At 38.0% G+C, this 22,117-nt stretch overlaps 1 protein-coding gene across 1 annotated transcript in view; it reads right to left on the reverse strand.

Moving 5' to 3' along the window:
* Positions 1-13,084: 13,084 nt before the first annotated feature.
* Positions 13,085-22,117, reverse strand: part of LOC124111359 (TGF-beta receptor type-1-like) — a 33,305-nt gene continuing 24,272 nt past the window's right edge. Inside the window, exon 10 of the mRNA XM_046471023.2 lies at positions 13,085-20,850. Coding sequence (XP_046326979.1) covers positions 20,725-20,850 — 126 coding nt within the window. The 3' untranslated portion in view covers positions 13,085-20,724. The remainder of the gene's footprint in view (positions 20,851-22,117) is intronic.

Here is a 22,117-nt window from a genome sequence, read left to right on the forward strand (position 1 = left end):
TTTTTACATTTGCCCAATGACCATGGTGAGTGTTATTGGGAATACTATTAGAGGAAATTGATTGTGAGTACTTATACCATTTGGATAGGATATGTTTAGGATTTTAATCCTTTCTTTCGCTGTGGGTAATCCTTTCACGTTGATGGAAGGAAGTCACTCAACCAGGTCATGACAATGGTTATGCGCAAGGCTCGGGATCACGAATAGATCACTAGAGGTGTTGATGCAGGCTGGACATGCAGCATACAGCATTTCCAGTGTAGGCTGGCACCTCGTCTTTGTTTCACTCGGTATTTAAAACCTTGACCATTCACAGGTGCATTTGTCTATTTATAATGAAGTTGTTTGGCGTTCCCAGTATTTATATAATATCTCACTGATTACTTGTTAACTGGTCACTGCAAGTGCCTTAATTATTTAAGTTTCAGTGAATTGAGTTTATTCACATGTTAGCTTTCAAAGGTTGTGATACATACTTGTAAAATCCTCAGTTGAGTTTACTCACTAACTACTGTGAGCGTTTTTGGCATGATATCTGTGGGAATTGTATAAACACAGTAACTGCTAAAAGCGGCGTAAAACCATGCTCACTCGCAGTAACTGTTAATCCTCTGCATTGTGCTGGCAAATTGGAGATAAACCTGTGACGATCAAACTCAGTTAGAATCCTTGTTTATCTGTGACATCTTCCAACTGGAGACATTTTTGTAAACTTGAAAAGTGATGATGAATTTTAATATTCATATTATTGAAACCGTCCTTTTTAAGGGACCGTTTATGCCTAGAATTGTTACGGGGAATTAACTCCGGGATCTCCACGCCTTCAAAAACAGACAGAGAGGTTCTCAGGCGAAATGCAGGAATGACCCTGTGCCAAGATACCCCTGCATATACACCCGAGACCTCCACGCCACGTTTGAATGCATGTCACTACCCATCTGTCCAGTTTGGAATTGATAACAATGGTTTCCCACATGGTGGTCAAATTTTGAAAGTTTTGATGTGCTGACTTGCTTAGTTAGTTGTTTATTGGCTGGTCGGCTGTGTTTGAAACTTGTCAATCGGCTCTAGACTGGTTTCGACAGCTTGCATCTCCAAGCGTTACGTATTATGATAGACGTCCTGTAAACTATGTAGCTTTTACTGGCTTGGGAATGTGAAACTTAAAGTAGTAGAATATATTTGATTTTGATAGAACTTGAAGAAAAACATAATGATTTTCGCACTGTTATATTATTATACTTTTTCAAATTGTCAATAAAACTTTGATAGAATTGTGCTACACTCTCTGGAAAAAATGTATTGTCTGTGGGTAAGTTTATATGTCACGTCACATCAGCATTTTTTCAGTTATATTGTGGCGAAATAATTGCCAGCTTTTGGGATTACATGTAACATGGCTGCTTTTATATTTCTTATACAGGTGCTTGACTGCCTCAGTAGTGCATGATCAATTAGAATTTTTATTGTGTAAACAAATCAGTCATGTTTGCAACAATAGATGAATAAATTAAATAAATCTGGACCGCAGTTACCGATTAACAACTTAAGACATAGAGACAGGCAGTCGATATATAACAAACGATATGGTCCTGTTAAGACGATTGAAAGTTAGAACGTTGGAGTAAATGACCCTATATTGTAGGGTCAATCGCTTTTGACATGTTTAAACTAACTTTAAGGCACACGACAAGTCAAAGCTGGCCGCCCTGATTACGTTCTTATGTTTGACAGAAACTATGCCCGTGGATTTCAGAGAAAGATATGACTTTTTACCTTGATCTCATTACAATAAGCGAAAATGTCTCCAAAGTCCACAGTTTGTTTAATAGTACAAAAATAAGTGTGTTAAAAATCAACGTTTTCTTTTATTGAACACAATATTTGAACTGTATTGCTGTAAATAATCTAGCCTGCTGCCTATGTAACTTAAACATATTTATGTATGATCTTCTTATGCCACGTCTTATGACCTCTATTATCCCTGCTGACGCTATCATAATGTTCAATTTCAGTCTGGCACACCAAGCGTGAATAAGCATTATACATGTGTTGATAAAGCACACTGACGCATATACATTTTGGTGGATATAAAACATTCTAGTTAATTGTGTATACACTGGATACACTGGATACATAAGAAAACCACGTGACCGATGAATTGGTACCTTGATATTCAACAAGAAGAATCTTGTTTATTTCAAGGCCATCCTGGTCATCGTTTACTCCTACTTCATGCATGGTTAGAGCCAGGATCAAAGGCGCCGCCCAGCATTTATTAGACAACAGACAGGGTTGTCTGTTTCGCTTTGAACCACAATCCCCACCCTGTCGGTAGGTGTTTATCTAATCGGTGAGCACAGAACTGTGTCCAGTCTACCGCGGGATTTGATGCGGTGTCAGTGTCGAATGGTTTGGTGATAGTTGTGCAAATATGCGTTGTATATCGTATATTTTGTTACTAACTATCCTCTTATTTGCTAAAAGAAAACGGATATTACCAACAGTAAGTTAGCCAACTGGAAGATCCACTGCCTGCTACATTCCTTATATAGGCTAAACGGTCTTGTTTGTGTGTACTAGACGTAACATCCGAAGACTAATAAAGTCAATTTTAAGACAGTACAGACTATGGAGCCGAAAGGTAATATGACCAGAACGCATCTGCTGTGTATCAGAGGATGTCTATGACCTGAAATGTTATAACGTTAGATCGCGAGGGCGAAACATTTACGAGCGTTGGGACACTGGCTGTGGTTTAAATCAGTCACTGACATAAGAGATGATGTTAATCAAACACACAATTTTGCTTTCATATGAAGCATTATGAGAACTGGGGAGCCAATATGCAAGTATTACACGCATTCACACACGGAAGAAATTTATAGTTGATATTGTATATTTTTCAATCAATCTGAACACATGTATATCAAAATAGCAAATAAACAAGTCCATGGAAAATGCTGTGTTGCACGTTAATGGGTTTTTTGCTTTCACTTTGACATTATATATCATAACAGAGTAAGAGAAGGTTTGGGATTCCTCTTCAAAGTACTAAAATAACAACTGTTGTTTACTGACCAGAGAGTTTTTATGATAAAAAAACATTGACAATTAATTTCTTCTCTCATTTTTCAATGTAGTTCACTTCAAATATCTTCTCTTTTTCTAAACTGTTAAGAAATTTTTTTAACATGATCACAAGGTAAAGAGCCTGTTGAATGTTACCCTATGAGATCTGTCAAATCCATCACGGATTTGACGCTATCTACAGGTTCAGCCATTTCCATCTTCCTCCACTAGTTATTGGAAACGTTCAAGAAAATATTTCATTTCTCCCTTAATCCCATCTGTCATGCATGTAAAATATATACTTAGTGAGAGCTTTATATAATCCACACAATACACTAATGTTCATTCATTATTATATTGATGAGTGTAGGGAACAGTCCCTTTGAATTTTATGACACACACACATTTATGTATAGTTTGGCAGATTATAATAATATGAATATAAAAAAGCATCTCCACTTCTCAAGTTCACTACAATGTCACCAGTGGGAAGTTGTCGGAGATAAACACGGATTCTAACCAAGTCTGATTTTTTTTTACCATGGAATGCATGAACTGGTTGAGTGACTTCTTTCAATCAGAATTACACACAGAGAAAGAAAGGGCTACAAATCCTGAAGATATACTGTATAGATGGTATTAAGTTTTCACCACCAATTTCCTCTGATAATAAAATATTCCATTTGACATCACTAAGCACCAATACTCAGCAGGATAATTTGGGCAATTGTACAAATCACCTCTAATGTGAAACCCCCAGTGATTGTTAAGATAACAAATCCTATCTGTAGTCAGACAACATGACAGTCTACAGTATATTCATTTCCAATATCCTCCAGTAAATAGTGGGTAATGCCAGAATAACACCCTCTGAAAAGATACCACTAGTCCCCCACCAAACCTCCTCTTATTAACTTTTACCATAAACAAACAAAAAGTGGGTTGTGGGGAAATGTCCAGTATTGAATATCAAGAGAACTATTTTTTCATAACGAAATACTAAATACCCTTATGGACCTTCTATTATAAGAAAAACATCTTCTTGTAGACCTTTTAATTTCAACGGTTATATGCTACTTACGTTTAAGTGTATCTAATTTTATGTAGATATAGGTTAATGTGTCAAACGTATTCAATATATCTTCACACGCGTCGCTTGTTGCATTAACATTCATATATTATCATCATCATCAAGTTTTAGGTTTTACATCAACATCACAGTCCTGTATTACATCGACGGGGTAGGTCGGGTTGAATAATAAAAAATATTAGGCCATGGGCTACTTAGGTCCATCATGCACACACACACACAATATAGAATATCTGGAATTACATTTGGGTCAAACAAATGAAATTTCAAAAAGACTCTTGGCCACATAAGTAGATATCAAATTAGGTAGTTTTAATCTGTTTACGTAAAGGAATAGTATGTTTTAACATAGGATTAGTATGTTCTCCATGACCACATCTCAGTAATTAATTATGATTTGGTAATCATGCCAATCATAGTAGCATGTTCAATCAGTGTCAATCTTAATTAATTAAATGAGCATTATTAAAAAGCGAGAAGTTACTTGCAAAATGGCAAACGCTCAAGTTGACATCAAATTCATACCATCCCATCGTGGAGGTAGGATTCTTTGTTTTCATGGATTTATGTTCCGTTGCAATAAGAAGAGAGACACGTGGCAGTCTTGGCTGTGTCTTGAAAAGACATGTCCTGCACGTGTTTCGACTGAAGGTCCTTGGTTGCTCCACTGGAGACAACTGGCGACATCTTTCGAACCACTTCGGCAACGACGGTCCAAGAACTAACAATTTGAGCACGACTGATGGATGGTGCCGTATCCAGAATGGAGTATGCCGACCATCGCTTCACTTGGAGTAATGTAAAATGATACATTGTTGTGACATTGTTGATGGTGTGTTTTGTGAATAAAACGAGAGTGACAAAACTTTATATTATCTTATTTTGTTATTAAAAGAAGAAATATATCTTATTTATGTGTCATATTTCGTGGTGATGTGAAACATGATATGGATTACTGTGTTGTTTTAAACCCTTAATGTGTTTTCATAAGGATTAGACATGGAAGCTTAAACGCATTGTGCACTAAATCCGACCTAAACTGGTTCGTTAGCAAATCTAACGCGAGAGCGACACACAAGTTGAGTCAAATTGAGCTATTGTCACGGTTCACTCCCAAAACCTCTACATGCCAAAACGTCTACATGCCAAAACATCTATAGAGAGTTGTCATGGCTGATTGAGTTTACCCATTGTTATAATGGTTTAGTCCTCCTTTAATTAAGGAGACTCATTAGCTTCTTTTCGATGTTGTTTTAGAAAGGCAAGGAAGGGTACTTTGTGAAGATTAAATAGTTACAGATGTACCTAATGAAAACAACTTATTTGTAGATAAAGAAGATTATAATAAAAAAGACCCGTCACTTTTAATGAAATTCACTGGTTTAGGAAATCACAATTATACACTGTTTAAGATCAAAAGGTTTCATGTGTATGCAGGAAAAGCAACTTACAAGTTGTCGGGCTGAGAGTAGTTTGAACCTTAAATTGGGTTTACTCAATTTATTGTGGATTAACAATATAGTATATAACTAGAGTCCATCATGATGACATTTGACAAACCAAATTCTCTCTAAATCCCCCTTCACTCAATAACGATCCCCCTTTAGAAACCACCCAGCAAATAAAATTCAATTTTCAAAAAGCCAATTGGCAACTCTTTACAAAACTATGCAACCAAACCGACCCCCCAAAAATACAATAAGGGAACATAGACACATTCAACACCAACCTTACCAACACACTATTCGATATCGCAAGCCAATGCATACCCACAACCAAACCCGCCCCTTCCCACAACCCAGTCCCCTGGTGGAACGACGACATCCAAAACTCTAGAAAATTAAGAAAAAGAGCCCTAAATAGAAGTAAACGGGATAAAACAAAAAAAACTGATTTCATTCATCTCAGAAACCATACTAAACAGCTTATTAAAACGGCCAGGAAAAAACACTGGCAGCTCTTCTGCAATACCCCCAAAATTGGCGAAAAATAATTCAAGAAAAACCTGGAACAAACTTAAATGACTAAAAGGGACATTTCGAAAATCAGTCCAACCCAACTTCAAAAACTGCCCATCCAATAAAGATAAAGCCAATCGTATAGCTATCCACTTTGCCAAGACCAGCAGCACCACCAATTACCCCCCCCCCCCCCCCCCCCATTCCATCATACAATCAAAAAGCACACACACCCCCCCCCCCCCCCCCCCAATCCAAAATCGACTACGCCGCTCCGGTCCTAAGCGGCATTTCAACTACTAACTACAACAAAATAAAATCAATTCAATATAAGGCCCTCAAAATAGCTACCGGCACCAGGACTGGTACCTCACACCACGCCATACCCATGACCAACACTCTCTCCATTACACACAGAATACAACAGAAAATCCTCAACTACTGGGCTGGGGCACAACACAATCCAATCTAAAATACTCAAACAAAAATATAACAACATTAACAAACAAACGACATTCAAATTCAATACATCCCCTGACCAAGCCCCATACATGACCCACCTACACAAGCTAATACACACCCACAATCTAAGCAATATATCACACACACACCCCTCCCTACAATACATAGCCGACCTCCCCCCCCCCCACCCCCACCCCCACCCCCCCCCCCCCACCCCCCCACCCCCCCCCCCCCCCCCCACCCCCCACCCCACCCCAAGTTGACACAACGCTCCACGAACTTTTCATACAAAGCCCCGGCACCCCAACTGCAAAAAAGGCCGAAGCAACCCTTAGACACCTCCACAATAACTGGCCGACACACACTTACATTTACACCGACGCATCCCAAACCAATGGAAAAACAGGACCAGGTATACACATAGACCAACAACCCCCCCGTCACCACAAACTTTCACTATAAAAACTTCACTAACAATAACACAGGGGAACTATTAGCCATATCCTTACAGCAATACACGCTATCAAAACTAAAATTTCTAATAATATCAGACTCACTATCAGACTCACTAACATCAACAACATTATTACTCTCATCAACCAACTTAACAACAACAACAAACAAATCAGTCTACTCTGGGCCCCGGGACACACAAATATACCAGGCAATAACACAGCACACATCGCAGCCAATATAGCCACCCAACAGCCCTCATTAGAAATCTATTTCCATACCTCCAAAGCGGAGATCAAGAACAAATTTAAAAAGTCTATAAAACTTCAAAACTACAACAATATAATCCAAAACACTAACTGGCAATGGCTCAAAACACTTTTTACGCAATACAATCTCAAATGTCGCAACTATAACAGCTCTAACCATTTGGACAATATTATATCAATAATCATCAGCGGAAATACCAACCTCAACCACAATCTACACAAACAAGGCAGACACCCGGACGGGAAATGTACATATTGTAATCAACCAGAAGACTTATATCATATTTTTAACAGCTGTCCTTTCTATAACACCCTTCACTCCGAACTTTATCACGCTATCCCTCCTAACTATAAACAAAACCTCACACTACTTTTCAACCCTTCCAACTCTATCTACATCTTCAATGCAATAACGCAATTCATCATCAAAGCCGACCTTATAGACCGAATTTAGAACCTCCCAAACAAATCTATACAACATAACTATGCCCTAGTAAACAAACACCCCAACTTTCGGATCGGGATCGAAATTTCCAACACGAGTCGCCCTCTCCGACATTCGTGCCTATAACCCCAGTTAACCATACACTAACTCAATAGAGTCGTTAAGCCAGCCGGCGCCAACAACAAGCCCACACCGCACGCCACCATACCCTTACCTCACTGTCCCCCTGTAAAATATAGTAAAGGCCCTTAACGTCTCCTCCCAAGAATAACACCCATAATAATAATACTCTCGAAGTACAGTCATTAGGATAATTTAGGTTACTCCCCGGCTAGTTACAGTTTTTGGGGTATGGTGATTTTCATATTTAATCTATTTATCTTTACTTCCCCACCTACCCCGTCCGCGAAATGCAATAAATGCGAAGCGGACGTAAAACCTATAAATCAGTCAGATGACATTTTATCACTATGGCTGGTATCAGGAAAGTGGAGTATGTCATGTCACAGAAGGGTACTGTGCAGGTATTCCTAGATGGCTATCGTTATAACAAGAATGTTGTCAGACAGACATGCATTCACTGGAAGTGTGTAGACTCCACTTGTAAGGGCAGATGCACCACTGTAGGTGACATCATCAGAAATGTCTCAGCAGTAGAGTAAGATTCATCAGTACCATGAGGAAGAGGGCCAGAGAAGAAACCATGTCGATGCGTACCCTGTACAACGGTGAGGTAGCTACAGAAGACCAGCCACAGCTGCTGCCATCGTTCCCATCCATGAGCAGTGCCTTGTACCGACACAGGCGGAAGAAAAACCCAGCACTCCCACAGACAAGAGCTGAAGTCCAACTTGAAGGAAACTGGACTGAAACAACAGACAGCTTTTCACTGATTGCGATGCCAACAAGATTGTTGTATTTTCTACCCATGACCAACTCCAAGCTTTGCAGTCTGCAGACACTGTATACATGGACGGAACATTTACATCTTGCCCAGATCTGTGGAACCAGGTATACATCATACATGCAAGAAGTCGTTCCTGTATGTGCCCACTTGTCTTCGCCCTCCTGCCTGACAGACAGACCACAACTTACACCAGACTGTTCAGCCGACTCAAAACAGAAGTCCAACAGAGATTCAACCGTCCCCTCGCTCCTGCCACTGTCCAGACGGATTTTGAGAAGGCTGCCATTCGTGCCGTCAACACAGAGTTCCCGAATGCCGACGTCAAAGGTTGTTTTTTCATTATTGTCAGGCGATCTGGCGGAAGACACAGGGTCTTGGATTAGCAGTACAGTACAAGGAAGATCCTGGATCAGAAGAGCTGCTGGACTTGCCCTCCTGCCCTTGCGTGATGTCCAGGACACCTGGTTGGATGCTAAGCAGGCAACTCCACCAGTTCCGAGAACTGAAGACTTCAATGACTATGTGGTCATCAACTATATGGTCATCAATTGACGATGATGCTCGGTTTCCAATACCTCTCTTGAATTACCACCAGACAGCCGGCCCTCGCACCAACAACAATCTTGAGGGATTTCACCATGGCCTTAACAGAACCTTACCCCACCGCAACCCGAATATCTACCGATTTGTAGAAGTGATTAAGAAGATTGAGTGTGCAGACAGGACAAAAACAGTTAGACTTTGGTGCCGCCCCACCCAGCAGGAAGCGAGTTTACAGAGAGACTGAAAATCGCCTGAGACGTCTTAAGGACATGTTGACTCAAGGACAGAAAACCCCTATCGAGTTCCTTGATGCTGTTGGTCATCTTCTCAAACTTGGTTAAGAGACTTGAAATATAGTAGTTTTAGTGCTGTATGTGACAGAGTGAGGCCAATTGTGACATTAAATTAGTGTGTGTACTATTTATTTATACCAGTGCTATATATAAGTTAATTATAAGTTGCCATTTTTTAAACATTTTTTCATAAGATGAAAGAAATGATGGTGCAGAAAAAAGACTAGCAATTAACATTATAACCGTGATGCAAATGCGTTACTTAATACAGTCCACAAAGAACAATATATAGGGCGCCTTTACTATTTATTCGTTATATGATATCAATAATTCATTTATGGATACTAAAGAATGAATTTATATCACACATCTGATTGTTTTTTATCATGAAATGTTTATTAATATGGAAAATCGGTTTTTAGATATCAATAACTGAATTCATTATCAAATGATGTACTTTATCATCTAAAAAATAAAATATGGTATTGTATCTATAGCCTCCGTCTCCGTGAACTTTATGCCCATTTTTTAATAATTCGTGAAGATAGGTACAGTTTCGTAACATTTGCATATATAGTCATATTCAGATGATGTCTCATTGTAGTTTAATGCGATTTGAATATTATTATTTACTATCGTACTTACTTATTGTTTTAAATGAGACGTTTAAATTTAGATGTCACCACAAATTACAATTATTGCTTGTACGTTCACCACAATTGACAAATACTCTAAAATCTATGACTAGTAAACCATTAATGTACGTTGAAAAATATTATAATGTAAATGCCAAAATGATGTATCCAGGATCAAGTAGAAGATATATGGACAGCAGCGCTGGAAATTTATTCAACAGACCCGTGAAAACAACACCGCTTTAGCTCAATGTTTACCACTCCTGGCGGCCATTATGCGACGGCCATCTTACACACAACCCCGTGCTCACGTCTACAGGTCTCTTCCTGTGGTACGGTAATTAGTATAGCCCCCTCCCTCAAGTGTATCCTCCAGGATATATTCTACTCTCATTAATTAAATGCTGCCCTTTCCCAGCGTCACGGCTATGGAGCTGAGACGAAGAGGCCCAACCATCATAAAGTAATTAGGGTCCAATAAAAACAATGCCCCACCAAACCTCATAAACATGATCACTGAAAGTCGTACTACAGACGCTTAATGTCAAATCACAAAAAAGCATTTGAATAGCAATAACATGTAACAGGATCATGTATTCTCTTAACACCATCGCAAGACACCATGTAATCACACCTAAAAATGAAACATCAGCAAGTACATATAATAAAATGTGTATTAACATTTTTCGTCAGGAAATCAAAAAGTCATCTCCTTGTTACCACGTCCAGGTTCAGGTAGACATGCCCATGGGTCCTCCTTTGGTCAAAAGTTTGTTCCCCCTCTAATGAGTGTGACACGCGTTGCACACGGGTATCACACGCGTGGCGTACGGGTTCCACACGGGTGACCAACGGGGTGCACACGGGTTGCGTAACGCGTTGCCCATGCGTGTAAGGGGAATGAACTTCTAGGCAGTAGTGTACTCTGTATAACTAATGTTTCAGACCCAAGCACACCGCTTCCCGGAATATACTCCCTCGGAGCAGACAATGTAGAAGTGGTTGACAATGATGAGGGGACCCGCTCAAATCATCAGATCTAGTGTGTACGAGGAGGTATTAAAAGGCTTTTGAGCCTAGCATACATAGAAGTTAAATAATTGTCGTAGGCTTTAATTATTTTTTCACCAGTCCCCTTGCATTTCAATACACTTGTTCCTTTTCTTCTGGTCAGTTACCCTGTTTTGCAGATCAAATCCATCCCTCCACAACAACAACCAATGTTGTTGTTGTTGTAAAATCTCTGACCACGAAAGTGTTTTTGTTTCAAATTTGAAAACAGTTTGTAGTCAGTAGGAGTTAGATCTGGTGATTGAAGTGGATGGGGTAAAAGCTTGTATCCACATCCCCATACAGCAGCCATTGCAAAATGACTGGTGTGAACTGGAGAATTGTCCTAAGAACCCCACGTCGAAGTTGTCCGCGATTCTACGCTCTGATAGACTCGCGCAAGCTTTCAATAAGTTGGCATAACTTTCACGATTCGTGGTTGTTCCCCGAAGTAAATGTGCAGTATGTCTTTGCTGTCCCAAACGAAAGTGGTCATCACTTTGTTAGTGGGTCTGGTTGCTTTAAACCTCTTAGTTTTGGGAGACCCGAAGTGAATCCATTCTATGGGTTCTCGGGATTAATTGAGGCATATGATAGGGCACCCTCCCAATATACAGCATGCAACCGTTCATCAATAATATTTTGTGATTGACCCACTAGGGTCAATGATTTATAGACTGCGGACAGTTTTCTCCATTTCAATGTTTATGAGTAGGGAACCTCTGAGTCGGGAGTCATTATCAGCAAGTCACAGGACTGAAGCACGCCAAATTGTGAAAGGAGACTACTCAACAAACAGTGGCAACACTAATATGCGTCACACGTGAGCAGAACAATCTAGATATGCCAGACTCAAAACTTCGGATGACTGTTTCCAATGAATAAAGATAATCCAAACAACCAGCTGAGGTATATTGTATTCACGTAAAGGAAATATGAGTATCATAACTTACAGATTAAAATATAAAATGCAGCAAAGAGGGGTTGAGTGATCCTGGCACAGCCAGGCTGGTTAGGCTTATCATCATCCCTTCAACACGCAGCCCAGAGACTGAATGGGACTTCTCCCAGGAAGCGCTGCCTTGTCAAACCCACCCAGAACGTTTCGGATAATGTGAAAACGCCCTAACACTGCAGCCTTCTGCATTACCCAGATTGTCATCAGGTCTGTATTCCTGGCGGCAAACCCGGGTACTCTGCCAAAGTCAGTCAAGCTGACTGGGAGGTACCAAACCTAAGGTACCGAGAACAATGGGGAGTCGGACAACTTTGTACTTGGGATGCAAGCGTGACATTTCCTGAAACTTGTCAATCAATAATTCAATAATATATATATGATTTCGTTGGATTTATCAAAAGGCTGTATACGGACCTATTCCAAAAGATTTTGTATTTATTATTTTCCATTACGCCTTCTACATATTCTGGGTCGTACCATGGATGGACCGCTGTGTCGAAACCACAAGCATGGCGAAGACGGTATTATTATTATAATTCATATGATTTTTATTATTATTATTCGTAAAGATGACAGCTCACGTGTGGAGGGCAAAAGCTGACACATCTATGGATATTGTCTGGGAAGTTTGGGACAGTTGTTAGGATAATATGTTCTTATACTCTATTCCACGAGATGGTTCCAGAACAGTAAACATTTGTAATTGTATTTTTACCATAACGAACCCAATTCATATCGGTCCAAAAGAAAAAAATAAATAAAACTCTGATTGAAGTGATCTTTTGTTGTCCCTGATAAACTTGGACACTGAAATAAAATCATGCAAGGGTGGCATTGGTATTTCAATACCATTGTAATTAGGGGAAGCAGTAATCACATTGATTACAGTATATATACCTGGCACTGAGAAGGAAGCCATTTAATACCAAACAAATTCCAACGAGCTGAGTGGCATAACATTTTATATTTATTTTTCATATACAAATGACATAGTACAGAGCAGCAGAATCATACATTGTAACAATGACGTGTTGTCCTACTGGAACTAAAGGTCTACAGCCCAAATATTCAAAGTATGGTCTAAACTTAGTTGTTATTCACAAAAATACTTTGTTGACAATTGCAATTTGTACTCTTCCTGAGATGTAGTTAGACAATAGAGTAGAGAGGTAATGTGCGACTGTAATTACTCAAAATGTTCTCCCAATTAAAGTGACCTAAGATATCACTCAAGTACAACACTGTCACTACTTAACATAATACATTTGAATGTCACGACACATTAGTTATTGATTCAGTCCAAACATTCAAAATTCATAAGATAGTACATAGCATGCATTCTCTCTGGAAACTTGAAGAAGTTCTTTTATCTGGCAAATTGAGTGATTGGGTTAAGCCTGAACAATAATTTAGTGGTCACCTTTGGATTTGGACATTTACAACTTTGGTCAAGCCCATGAGCCCCTGAGAATCGTGATGGCAAACCCAACAATTTAAATGATGATGAATCTGGGGTTCGAATCTGAGACAGTAAATTCTGGCAGGAAAACAATGTTCATTAACCATATGTAAACAGTCACTTTTTATTGATGTTCAAATGTACAGTTCCCAGTCCAGAAACTAAATACCAAGCTTCCTAATGTTGATTACTAAACCACGAATCACTTTATTCTGACTATAAATGGCTTCAAATGACAATGCAGTAAGATTTGGTTGGCTGTATTTTGAGTAATTACAGATGATATATTCTAAACTGCTATACCAGTGATGCAACATGGATGCTGTAAGCATAAGAATAAAGACAAATGTACATATCAATAGGTCACACCAAAGTCAGCCACTGTCAGTACTCAATAGTTCAAGTCTTAACATATATTTTCTGCCCGACTTGTAAGATAAATAACGTTAAAGACCATACCAATTCTCACATTAAGTTTAGTGTTTTACAGAATACATGAAAATAACTCGACATAATGTCACTCAATGCAGCCCTAATACCCCCGATAATCAAACAAACTCACACCATAATGTTTACATAAATTACAATTCCTGCTTTTATTCAGAATTTGAGTTTAAAAAGTATGGCACATTAAAGACTAATTACATGTTATGTACATTATGTTTGTCATTTTATGCAGCAGTCAGCAGTATTCCAACTAGGACACATTAGCCTGTAAAAACTCAACTCTGGACGAGGAAAATCAATCCCATTTCAGTCAACTCTAAAAAATCATTTTTTAACTTTTTGAAGTAAGATTAGTCAAATTAATCATTAACTGTTGCTGTTCTAACCAAAGGATGCAGGTCATAAGTGTTAAGTGAAACCCACTGAGCATGGATGAGGTACTTACAAATCTTTAACACAATCAGGGTGAATTAGGGATGTTAACCCCCAATCATGGCCAAATAATGTGCTTACTGGAAAATATGTGATATAAATGTATTTCTGCAAGATACTACTCCCAGAGATACATAAGCATCACATCAACAGTGAGTGAGTGAGTATGGTTTTACGCCGCTTTTAGCAATATTCCAGCAATATCACGGTGGGGGACACCAGAAATGGGCTTCAAACATTGTACCCATGTCAGGAATCGAACCCAGGTCTTTGGCGTGACGAGCGAATGCTTTAACCACTAGGCTACCCGACCGCCCCTTCACATCAACAGACCAATTAATTAAACAGGATCATTTTGTTTGGGGAGGGTAGATTACAGGAGTCTATTATAGGAGTTAGTTTCTATTTAAACTTCAAAAGGCATGAAGTGACAGTATATGTGATCTACTTTTCAACATTAGAAAAAATAGAAAAGTAACAGACTGTTCTGTAGTTTATCCCCTTGAATATCGAGTTTGATACATTGAACACTACTTCAGTTGTAATAGAATCCAAGATTAATTAAAGGCGGACAGTGATGGAGATTGTAGAGGAAACCTTCCAGCAGATGTTATGTTTTAAGTATTAAGCAAAACCATCCCCTCCTTAATAACAACACAACCGATTTTGACATCTAAATTACTTGAAAAGGTTATATTTCCATTCAAAGTTTTTTAATTTATTGTTAAATTGGCAATATATTCAAAGTAACCCTAACAAAGGAGACAAATTATTAATTCATCAATACTGATTGAAAACTGCAAGTTTATTATGGAAACTGCCACAATTACATAGTCCATTGACAAAGCGCTACATAATTAGGCATCAGTATACATTGACGTTTGGCAAACACCTGGAATTCCCAGTATGGACGCCTGGCTTAGAGACTATGTACACCAAGCTCGGTACAAATCAAGACTTCAACTAAATTACCTTTCATCATGTGGCCAAGTATAGCAAGGACAGATAACAAAGCATAGTTCACAGGTCGACATTTTCTATGTGTACCTTGTGTGTATCTCACTATCAACAACTAACATCATTCAAAACCAAAATTCTCCATCAATTTAGCATGGTAACTGACTGCTGCTTGCAGACATCACACTGTCTATCCTGACTTTCAAAAAAACATGTCGCTGATCGCATCATCCACACATTTCTCTGCATGTTACAGGCAGTACTTTGTGCAACATCACAATAAACTAGGTAAGTGACTATATATTACATAGGATATAAACGCAATATACACCAGCACTTATTTACATATTTACAGACACCATGTGGAGTATAGAACACATAAAATCCATATAGAGCATATAGCATAAACTGTTTTACAACAAAACACACATACCATTCTTTCGCAACGTAACAGCTTTCTCAAACAGAGCTCTTGCCCCTAACATATTTTGATCATCAGAAAATTTATGTAGTATTCACTGTAATAAGCAATCCAGTCATTTCAAAAGTTGATCAATTTAAATGCTTATCAAACCACCAACAAAAATATAATTTGTTTTCAGATGATCAAGCTCTAGTGAACAAATTTATTTGAAGCCAAATTGTTTTTGATGAAATACTCTAAAAATAAAAGAGAAACGCAAAAGGAGTAAAATCATAAGTATCTGACTGAGTGTTGCCGATATCCATATAAAATTAATACCAAAAACGAACTGGACACTTCTGCACATACTGAGATTGATTTGTGCAGAAGGAATGAGGTACTGAAGAAATTTGGTGAAAAGGTATAGACAACTTAGGGTCATATATTTCACTCGTCATAAATTAACACAATGTTAGGATAATTATCTGACGTTTAATTTAAGTAGCTGATGCTCATAATGTAAAATTAAAACAATTTTAAACATTGTCCAAATTTCTTCCGGAAACGGGCCTCATAAAATACCAACTTAACCAATCAGCACCAGTCAAAACATTCCATAATGCATTGGTCACTGGCGTAGACAAAAATGAATACACCCAATACTTCCCATATTACCCAGTACATATCCAGGATGTCATATCAGCCCTAATTTGTGGAATCTTGATGGTACTGATGTAGGCTGTTCCCTGGTTAAAGCCTCATAAAGAGCAATGAATCATGTTAGAAAAAAAACAATACAGGACATCGGCACAATGATAATTCAGGATTAAATAAAATAGTACTAGCCTTGATCCAGAATTTGATATTTTCAGCATACATTAAAAACACTGAAATACTTGTAACAGTCATACTTCACCCACTCAAATAAAATTTGCTAATGTTCACAAAATATTAAAGAACTTTTAACTCTGACAAGCTTTTATACACAGAAAACTACTTTGATAAAGCTCAGTTTAGCTATTTACACAACATAAAGAAACATGCTAGACTACAAACATAAGCTGCACGTTTTACGAACAACATTCAGGTTCCTTCAGCCGATAGTATCAACAAACATATACAACTAAACAATGATATGGTAGACACTGAAGTAAACATTCTGTTGACTGAAGCAACATATTATGGAAACACACAGACACAGAATGAGAAAATTGCATTGGCTCCACAAATCTGATTTGCTTGTAAATAGTTCTCATGATTACACAAATAACCGTATCATACTTTATGGTACATGCAGTAATCTCAATTCATATTCTTCCAAGACCAAACAGGTCACTGATTCCTCATTAATTGTTCAAGAAAAAAATTAAGATGGATATCAACCTAATCATCAATATGCTATGTTTCTCACACCTCTAAGAGATCTGGGTATCAAAGTCTTCTGCCACAATGCTGGTACAATAAACACTTCATGGAAAATGAAGGATTTTCCAAAAATGTCTTATATCTTTCAAAATATCACCTAAAATTCCACATTTTTTTTCTCTTGGGAGAGAAAATAAGATAACCCTATTCAAAAGATTCATCAGTTCAACTGTAAGGAATTCACAAGTTACATCAACATATTCAGGGGCCATTTATTCTGTCTTGCCATTCAGTAAACAAGTTTAGTAATCTTATTTATGACCACCTACATATACTGTGATAAATTAACCATCTTAATATTCTGAAACAGTTCATATTGTGAAACGATAACAACAATAACAAACTGCCTTTGCTAAATGCACATGTACAGTGCTACCGCCAAGAATACTAAGGGAGATAACTTTCAGTTTCCCTTGAGCAAAGTGAAGTGCTATTTTCCCTACACATAAGCTAAACCCAAAAAACTGTCTTGGTTCTCAGGCACATTTTGTTTTTATTTCCATATTCAACAAAAAAAAGTCTTTATATATTCTGCATTTGACAGTGAAATGCTGCAATTCTAAAAACAACACAATCTATAGCATGCAGTTACTTCCCTTTACATGTGCACTGCTTTACTGCACATCTTGTGTTATTGTTGTGGCAGCAATAAAGGATTTTGTGTGCTTGTTTTGCCATGTCGAGAATGAAAACAGGAAATCTTTTATATCACTAGATGCATTGATTTACAAATTCAATGGTATTTGTGTACTGTATGCTGGACAATGTTTCATGCACAGAGAAAAAGATTACAAGTTTATTTGTTTTGTAAAAACAAAAGCCGGAAATAGCAATCAGCTGCACAATTTCTCCCCAATCTACTGGTTATTTAGTTTAAATAATATCATAACTAAAAACAAATTTCAACAGTGATAGGAATACCGAAGACTATGTATCTCTGACAACTAACGGTTGTTTCAAGCTGAGTTCATGTGATTTGCCGATCAGTTCATACATGATTTCACCGAAGTAATGTAAAGAGACTTGAATGAAATCTTGGATAAAAGTATATATTGTATTATTTATGGATTACAAACATAAGTCAAGATACACAATTAACACTTTTATTGCCAGATAGTGTAATAATAACAGGACCATCTTGCGTGTTGTGTGCTCACGGTGTCTTCACGATGTGAAATAAAATCGAAGCTCATAGTATGCTTGTATTATGCACACACTGGTAGTAAAACAGTAGTCAAATACTGTATTCCAGTATTTTACTCCTCAAGGAAAGGTAGGGAGGCCCTTTCCCAGGTTGACCGAGCAGATTTATCTCTCAGATTCATCAATACAGAATAACAATTTCCAACTGACGAGTAAGTATGACATCAATCATGGCACATGTAATTCCAAACCTATCGCAAGATTGATTACATTTTATCTTTGATTTAAATATGTGTATCTTAAGTAAATGTTCATGTACATAAGAATAGGACACACTACTTGAAAATGTTGTTTCCAATCAGCAAATGTGATATTGCGTGGGTTGTGTTTACAGTCAAACATGATGTAAAATCGGATAATAACAAAAGAACCATCAAAATCGTATTTGTAATATTTAGAGACAGTAATTCTGTTCTTCACATGATTTATTTTACATAAAATCATCTGTTTTATAGTTGGTCAATGCTGGAACAGTTTAACTAACAATTCTGTAAAAGTACTGATTCTAAACCAATTGACAAACATACACAAGCTAATTTTATTGCCAGAGACAGGAAACACACACAAACGTTAATGAAACCGAAACATTTTTTATAAGGGTTACGAGTAACAATATACCCTTTTCACATTTCTGTGATTTTTTGTAAATGCACACAAGAAAATATGGTGTGTTGAGTTGGATTTTACGCCGCTTTCAGCAAATATTCCAGCAATATCACAAGCAAGAAAATATGGAAAGACATGTAAATTTTTAAGCTCAGTATGTGGTGGTCATAAAGATTGGTTACAGGTTGGTCTAGAAGCTAGTCTGGCAATATGGCAAAAACAGTACTTCAAGTGGCTTGATGCTACACAATTCATCTTTGGAGAAACAAGGTACATGTACCAGGCTTCTTTCTGTAAGTAAGTTGTCTCTTCATCAGTACCCATCCCATTTCACTTCACCATTTTCACCCTACATCCTTCTCTTCAGTATGGAGCAAGGTCTTATATACCAATTTTAGCAACACCCAGCAATATCACATCTGAGAACGTGAGAACACACTGTACTCAACAGATGAATGGAAACTGTGTCTGTAGTGTGACACGCTTCCCAGCCAACTCTCAGCCTTTGTTTTCCAGCTAGTGAAGCTGCCGTTCTTAATGATCATCACATAGTGAAATCATATTGTTATCATGGGCGGATACAGAGGGGGGGGTGCAGGGGTGCGCACCCCCTCTTTTTATTTCGAAAAAAAACTTTTTTTCTGTATAAATTGCCACCAAAGTCAATAAATAGATCTTAATTGTGCACCCCCACTTTTCAAAAAAGCTGTATCCGCCCGTGGTTATTTTCTCAAATTATATAACATCTGAAACAATAATTTCAGTCCATCTTGTTACTGACTGTCATGGAGGTGAAGCTATACCCCTTAGTCGCAACAACATCTCCCTTGTAACACTTATCAATAACAAAGCAAGTTTATTTTGACATTTAGACTTATGCTCTGATTCTAAGCCTCTTTCATTAGTCAACATGGTCAAGTGTTAGGTTGTACTGAACAGAAATCTGCCACTTAATTACAAAGGTCCAACTATTTGCTCTCAATGAGTGAGCATGGAGAGTGGAAGTATAGTCTACACAGTAATAGATACTGCAGCCAGGAGCATTGGATCTCAGTAATTGACTTCACAAGTTTGCATGTGGAGAATCAAACGGTATTCTGTCAGACAGGTGAATCTGGTATTCGTTGGGGTAACCCTCTACAACTCGGAGAAATAGACATATTCTCTGAGGTTCGTGCATACAGTGGCTATCAGTCCACATACACATACCGCTAAACCCTGATAAGGTTTGAAGAGGAACTTGACTCCTCTTGCTTCATATATATAACAAGAGCATGTATTTCCATCCTGACACCAACTACTTCATGACACACTAAATCACAATTGCCATGCCCACACTTGCTTAACACAGCTCCTCAAGATCATCTCCTTCATAATTAGTTCAACACACAAATCATAATGCAAACCGATCTGAAGCCAATTGATAACATAGGCTCTTAAAACAAATTTACAACGTACAATACATGAAAGGAAAATACATTCTTCTGATATCCCACTATGACTTCTTTTCACCGGACTGTCCATCTGCACTACATTATCCACTCTTGCCATAACACACATACATTATAGACTTGATCACACTGAAGAGGAAGGTCTCGTTGGCTCGGCATCATTGCAGTCCAAATGTCAATAGGTTACCATTGTAAGATCATCAGATTCACACTTTCATGTCTTCTTGGGCAGCAAGACTTGCCAGTGTCTTTCTGATCCTCAGTGCTGTCAGTCGAGCAGCAGCATTGGGGTACCAGCACTCCTTCATAAGCTTAGCCATAACATGCAGGGCCTGAAATGTAAGGCACTTGTAGTCAGCATAAACTGGGTAAAATAAAAACAAGAAGTAAACAGTGTTTTTACTATCCCCCGCAATGGGGCACACTAGAATTCTGTTTGTTCATATAGTCATGATAGTAGTGAATGTAAACTAAACAAAAAGAGTCCCATAAAGCCTTAAGAAGAGATAGGCACTTGGGCTGCTTTATGTCATCAGTAAAAATGATTACATGTGAAATCAATGCACATGAAAGACCCCTTCTCTGGAAAAAAAAACCCAGTCTTGATAAGTATCTCTTAGATAAGCTAACTTCAGCAGTTTCTGAGAAAACTTGTCCCAATTGCAGACACTAAGCACCAAGTAAAATAACAAGGAACAAGGGCCGTAACTCTGTAAAAAAGTAATTGACCAATTGTCGAACTCAGTCTTGACAAGAATCTCTTAGATAAGCATGCAAACTTTCATTCATGTAACTTCAGTAGTTTCTGAGAAAACTTGTCCCCATTTCACACAGTATAGACTGAGTTGAAAAGCAGGGAGCAAGAGCCAAAATGGAATTACGACACCAATTTTCGAACTCATTTGAGATCATGACCTGTAACATCAGTGTGTAAAATTTCATTTCTCTGACTTAAATAGTTTTTGAGAAAATATGTCCCTTTGAGAAGCGGATGGACGAACGGATGGACAGACGAGCTCTGAACTTTGTGGCGAGGGATAATAACAGGCTTGCAAAAACTTAATATTGAACATTGTATATTTGACTTGATTATATTAAAAGAACTCCATAAGTGATAGCGTCACCATGTATACCAAAGTGAAAATAATAAATCAATGACAAATGGAATGGAATTTGTCTGTCGCTTTTAAAATACTACATCACAGGTGCTGAAATTATCTCTTTTGCTCTAAGAGCAACTAAAACTTTCGACATCTAAGATCGTTAAGTATTATCAAACAAAAGAATTCATCGTACTTCACCTCGCCTACAATTTCTGTTCTAAAGTAGTTCATGATTTACCACAACTTCAACTTTAGGAGGCTCTGTGCTAGTGTCATGCAAAACAGAGACATTGTCAAATTACACAGTATAATATCAGTCTTCGTCAAATGAGAGGTTGATACAGTAAACTACGATTACAACGAACTCAAAGGGACCACTGACTTAAGCTTGATATAACCGTAGTTCGTTATAAGCATATATACAGCAAATGGCCAGGACCAAAAATATGTTTGGTATATCCGTCAGTTCCTTATACATGTTATAAGTGTGTTCATT

Source organism: Haliotis rufescens, unplaced genomic scaffold (assembly GCF_023055435.1).
Source record: "Haliotis rufescens isolate VD_foot unplaced genomic scaffold, xgHalRufe1.0.p SCAF_4, whole genome shotgun sequence".
Taxonomy (NCBI): domain Eukaryota; kingdom Metazoa; phylum Mollusca; class Gastropoda; order Lepetellida; family Haliotidae; genus Haliotis; species Haliotis rufescens.